Genomic DNA, 6,000 nt, shown 5'->3' with positions numbered 1-6,000 from the left:
CCAAGTTGCCCAGGCGCGTCTCGAACCCACGGGCTCAGGCAGTCCACTCACCTCAGCCTCCCAAGGCGCGGGATTACAGGCTGAGCCACCGAGCCCAGCTCATATATTATTTTTCAAGTACAATAATGGTGTTTAGAGATAGAGTTTCACCATGTTGCCCAGGCTGGAGCGCAATGGTGTGAGCGCAGCCCATGGCAGCCTTGACCTCCTGGGCTCGCGCGATCCTCCCAGCTCAGCCTTCCAAGTAGCTGGGATTACAGGCTCACACCACTAAGCCCAGCTTTTCTGTACTATTTTTGCCACTTTTCTGTACTATTTTTGCCACTTTTCTGTTCAGGCACCAAGCAGAATTATTATAGGGGATCTCAGGGGTGATGTTTGGCAAAGAAGTGTTATCACTTTTAGGAACAAGTTTCTGTAATTCTAACTTCACAAGATTTCCCTGTCGCACTTGAACTTCTTGGAGTTTTGCCTGTCTGTGATTTTGTGTGATGAGGAAGTCTGTCGAGAAAGAAAAATATTAAGGGAAGGCAGACACAAGTAAATAGGGAGCACAGAGCTTGAGGGTGCAGTTTTCTGCTGAGGCCCCGTGAGGACCCCACTCTGACTTGCATGAGCTCAACAGTCCCAAAGAAGCGGCTCACGGGCATTGGCTGATGGCTGTCATCGTCTAGAAGGACGCTGTTGTCCATCTAGACAGGCGGTGTCTGCACTCCCTCCGCGTCTGGTGCCAACTTGTGCTGCCTAAATTATTTCTAAAGTTACTTTAAATTTTATGTCTTGAATTTCTTTCTTGTTATTAGAAAACTTTGTTTTACATTCCAGATATAATAGATGTGGACCAATTTTTGTTAATATTAAGATTGATAAGACAGAAGCCAACTGCTTTATACTAATAGAATTAGGACTATAAGGGAGAGAGATATGAGGATGGGGATTGGCCTTTTTTTTTATATAACATTTTATCAGAAACTTTGATACCATGTAAAAGTTTGAGAACCTTCTAAGGAAGGGTATGTGCTGCTTATTCTGGACACTTTGAAGTTGAATTAGTGTGAGTTAATTTACAAATGGTGGTTCCCAGAAACATACAAGATAAGGGGGACAGACTGTCCTAGGCCTCTGAGATGTGTCGATCCTGTGTGTTAAATCCAGGCAGAGATTTTTAACTTTCACATTCAGGCCACAGGTGTCTTTCCATAATGATGATAAAAATGGGGCGGGTGCTGGGAGGGATTGTCTTCAGGCTGTCTTTAGATGGGAAATATTGGTCTGCATGTTCATACCTCGTTCACAAGAGCATTTTCTAAGCGAGCCTCTCGATCTGGTCCAGCTCACAGGGGGAGTGCGGTCTTCAGCGCGCCTGCGAGCCCGGAGTCGTGTGGCAGCCAGTGTGGCCTCTTCCCAGGACATCGCTGGCTCCACATCTGCCAAGACAGCATGTCTGGTGAGTCTAGTTACCATGGAAAATGCCAAGATCCTGCCTTGAGGGTCTATTTTTATCTAAAATTGTCACTCCCAAGATATGCTGCATTAGAAAAGTGTCCAGTGGTGCTGACATACCAGAGGAGACGGTTGCGCGTGAAAGCTGACAGGCTGTCACTGCTTTCAGAGGAGGGTTTGCCCTCAGCCCAGGGCTGCTTCCCTAGCATCTGCCCAGTGCATGTCGAGAGACCCCGACTCTAAGATACGCTTGTGCTGTTCATTCTGCTTAAAAGTCACGAGGTGTTGGGATGTTAACATCCTTCCTCACCCCTAAGGCTTGAAGATAGTGTCGTGGGCCAAGAAAGGGGATCCCGTAGAGTCTGCCATTCAACATGGCGCCACTGTCACTTCCGAGGAATTTTGGTCCCTGAACTCACTCGAAAAGTAGATCCACATCACTCAGCCCACGGCTTAGGGGCTGCGACTTGGCCACCACCTGCAGCACAGGGTTTCACTTGTTTTGAGGTGCTTGTTACAGTTTTGTTGAAGTCAATTTGACAAATATCCACTAAGCGCCTACTGTGTGCCTGGTACTATTTGGTGGGTAAAGCGAAGATCCCTGCCTTCATGGAGCACACATTCTAGCAGGAATGAGTGAAAACTGGATTCTTCTGTTATAATTTATTTGTGATGAGCTTCTGAGTTTGCCTTGGGAAATATCATACCCCCAGGGAGAGCCAACAACCTGGGTGTGCTGTGGGGTGTCAGCCTGGGTTCACTTCCAGCGGCCCTTGGGATTCTGTCCCATGGTGGCAGAACAGTGAACTGATGATCTGTTGAGACTGAGGTTGCAGCATGTCATCATTGCAGATGTGGGAAGGAGCCCTGCCTTTGGGACAGAGGCGTGCTTCGGGTGCTACGTGTGTTTGCTTTCCTGTATATTTTTCTTTCTTGACAGACTTCCTCATCACACAAAGCCACAGACAGGCGAACCTCCAAGAAGTTCAAGTGTGACAAGGGAAATCTTGTGAAGTCAGAATTACAGAAACTGGTCCCTAAAAGTGATAATGCTTCTTTGCCAAAAGTCACCCCGGAGACCCCCTGTGAAAATGAGTTTGCTGAAGATGGTGCCTCGCCTCCGGGCAGTGGGGCGGGCGTTTCTGTGTCACGGGAGACCACGGCTCTTCCCCTTGGTTGCCGCAGAGTCATGAGTGACGGTTGCTTAGCAAAGACTGAAGACGGCCTGTCCATGCCGACATGCGGGGCTGGTTCAGGAGCAGAAGACTCTAACGGCAGCTCCACCAGGCAGGACAAGTTGGCACGAGACGCAGAGGGAGTGCAGGCCCTGCCCCTCCAGATGGACAACAGCGTCTTTCTGGACGATGACAGCAATCAGCCAATGCCCGTGAGCCGGTTCTTTGGGAATGTCGAGCTCATGCAGGTAATAGTGGCACCTTCTTTCTCACGGGGCCTCAGCAGCAAACTGCGCCCTCAAGCTGTGTGCTCTTAATTTACCGCATGTACATAATTCCTTGACACAAAATTAAATATAAATGTATCATTTCAACCCAAAAGGAAAAAACGTTGGCAACAGGGCCCTCCCTCCGTGCCTCCCAAGCTGAGCGTCATTGCCATCAGAAGGCTGCGGCAGAGGGGCTCCCGCAGCCCAGGTGTGTTTCCGCGAAGTCAGATTTGTGGTTTCTCGAATTAGCCTACCCCACATTCGGTGTTGCTTTCTCGTGTTTCAAACCCAGTGTCTCTCCTCCTCCTCTTTACTTGATCAGCCAATGGTCTTGTCTTGGGTCGAGAGCTAGGACTCGGTCATTTCCACGTGTGTAGAAGGGAGGAACGTCCCGTGAGACCCAGAGCTGATGGCCAGGGTGAGTTTCGGATGCAGGTGCAAATGTGTGTCGCTCACAACTAAGTCCGTGTTCTCTTCTCCTCTAAGGACCTGCCACCAGCATCTTCGTCTTGCCCTTCGATGAGCAGGCGCGAATTCAGAAAAATGCATTTCAGAGCCAAAGAGGACGACGACGACGATGATGATGACGCAGAGATGTAGTGAATCTACAAGGTGACTTCTGCTCATAATTAGTGCAGTTAACAATTTGACAATTAAGCACATCTCAAGATTTATATGAAATATATCTCCAAGAGGATGTGTTCTTACGCCGACTTGAGAACTGATCCTAGGAGTCCCTAGAGAAGCGCCAGATGCCTGTGGAAGGCGTGCTCGCGTGACCTGAGCAGCCGGGAGGTGGCAGAGTGCCATCCTGTGCCAATGTCTTCTGTCTATGTATGTGACGTACATTGACGATGCCTTGAGAGTGCGCAGGCTGCGGTCGAGAGCTTCATGGCGGCAGCTCTGCACTTCAGCTCACCTGCTTTGCTGGCATGCAGGCTTGCCTTCCACTCTCTACGTGCGATCATCCTTTTTACCCACTCAGTGCCGGTTCTTAAAGAACTTGCCTTTGTTTCTGTATATGAAGCTTATGTTTACCTTGGAAATATTGCAAAATAGCTATGGGAGAGAAATAAAATATATTTTGAAAATGTTTTTAAGGAAGTTTTATGTTTCAAGGCGTGAGGATAATCTGGCTGGGCCATCGCACGCCGTTGAGCGCCAGGGTTGATTTGGCTGATCTGGCTGGCTAGGCAGGTGTCCCCCTCCTCCCTCACCACTCCACACACGTTCCTCCCACAGCTGCATGCTCAGTCGAAGAGGGCAACCATCCCTGCCAGAGGAGGACCTGTTCTTTGGTCAAGGGCATACAAGCCAGGCACAGTGGCTCACGCCTATAATCCCAGCACTTTGTGAGGCCGAGGTGAGAGGATTGCCTGAGCCCACAGGTTTGAGACCAGCCTGGGCAACTTAGCAAGACCTCATCTCTACAATAAATAAAAAAATTATCTGGGCATGGTGGTGCGTGCCTGTAGATCCAGCTACTTGGAAGGGTCAGGCAGAAGGATCACTTGAGAGCCCTGCATGTCGAGGCTGCTGTGGCCAGGAGCATGCCACTGCCCTCCAGCCTGGGTAACAGAGTGAGACTCTAGCTCAAAGATAAAAGGGTATAAGAGTAGCTGCATCCCTTTTAGAATGTCCAAACAAGCTGTCAGGGAGGTTTATGTTCCTAAAACTGGATTCCTTTCTAAGTGTTTGAGAGTCAAGTGGAGGAAATGAATGTTGTCCTCGGTCTTATACACTCTGACACTCATAAGGTTGGACCCGCCTGTTAGACCCACTAGCCAGAGAAGCCCCTTAGTACAGGGCCCTGGATGGGAAGCCACGTGGCCCTGTCCTCTCGTGCGCATCCTCTGTCCTTTGTCCTTGCTGTGAAGTGTTGAGCTTCCTGGTCCTGTGGTGGAGAGGGCCGGTGCGAGCCTTGGCCGTGAAGTGTCCACGGTGCAGCTGCCCCACAGGGGACCGTGCTCCCCAGCTCCCCCTACAGCAAGGAGCTCCTCGTGCCATGTCGCCAAGGGGGGTGGGGAGGAGCCATTTGGGGGTGCATCTTCCACAGCCTCTTCCTGCCACCAGCTGCTCACAGAGACCGAATGGAGCAACCAGGAGGGAGCCTGGGTCCCCAGGCGACTGAGGATAAGGAGAAGCTGCCTGTGGTACAGAAGACCACATGATACCCTTCACACATAAGCAGGAGAGTCTTCCTGTTTTTCAGCCATTGTATATTTCTGGTTAGCTGTACCAGCAGCGAGACTTAACCCTGTGAAGATGCCCCAGGAAGCGCAGGCAGCATTTGACACAGCAGGTGAGTGGAGCAGAACATAGTGGAAATCCCTGTAAGAGACGTCTCAGCCCTCTGTGCACTGGCTGCCTGCTCTGAGAGTCGCCTCCCAGCAGTCAGTCTCTGCCATTATGTGGTCCTTTCCCATTGGCCGTGACCTTCACCTGCTCTTAATAATTGTGTGATTTATGGATCAATAACTATAATTTGAAAATGTTGCTTGTAAAGTCATTTAATGATAACCAGGGAAGATAATCTACAACCTGAGACTGCAGCTTGACTGTTCACAACAGCACCTGCCTGATGTGGGAGTTCTGCCATTCCTGTGAGGTTTGGTACTGCGCCCCGCGCCAAGTCGTCATTGCCTGAGGAAGAGATGCCCGAGCGCACTTCCAGGGCGTGAAGACTGGAACACAGGCACGAGCTGGGGCCACCCCTGCTCACAGCACTTCCGAAACTGCACTGACAAGCATTCCCGAGGGGAAATGCCCTCCTGTCTGCCAGACTGTGAAAACCACCTTTGCAGGCCCCGTGGACACCAGCCTTCACTTTCTAACTGGCAGCACAACTGAAAGTGAGGCCAGCCTCCTCTCCCGACAGTCAGCAGCCCCGGGAGGTAGACGGTGTATCACTTTGTGGGGCAATTTGAAGAGTCTTCCTAAAGTGTCGAAATCTCCACGTGGAGTCTCCTAGGGCCTGAGAAGGTGGCGAACATGGCAGGTGTAGATCCCTAAAGGTCACTGTCAAAGAGTGAAGTGTTACAAGAAGGCACGGGTGTCCTGTGTAAAGGAGACAGGTAGCCAGGCTTGGTGGCTCAGCCTGTAATCCCACGCCT

At 50.5% G+C, this 6,000-nt stretch overlaps 1 protein-coding gene across 1 annotated transcript; it reads left to right on the top strand.

Annotated features, from left to right (window-relative positions):
- The first annotated feature begins 1,276 nt into the window (after positions 1-1,276).
- On the top strand, positions 1,277-3,982 carry CUNH1orf174 (chromosome unknown C1orf174 homolog). The gene is made up of 3 exons (XM_021717912.1): positions 1,277-1,447; positions 2,384-2,866; positions 3,374-3,982. Exons 1-3 carry the CDS (start codon positions 1,277-1,279, stop codon positions 3,485-3,487), a joined length of 768 nt encoding a protein of 255 aa, XP_021573587.1. The 3' UTR covers positions 3,488-3,982.
- Positions 3,983-6,000: the final 2,018 nt, after the last annotated feature.

The sequence above is a fragment of the Carlito syrichta genome, unplaced genomic scaffold (assembly GCF_000164805.1).
Source record: "Carlito syrichta isolate Samal-C Ts95f unplaced genomic scaffold, Tarsius_syrichta-2.0.1 Scaffold311497, whole genome shotgun sequence".
NCBI lineage: Eukaryota > Metazoa > Chordata > Mammalia > Primates > Tarsiidae > Carlito > Carlito syrichta.
The sequence above is the reverse complement of the archived record's forward strand: the minus strand, read 5'-3'. Positions and strand labels throughout refer to the sequence as shown.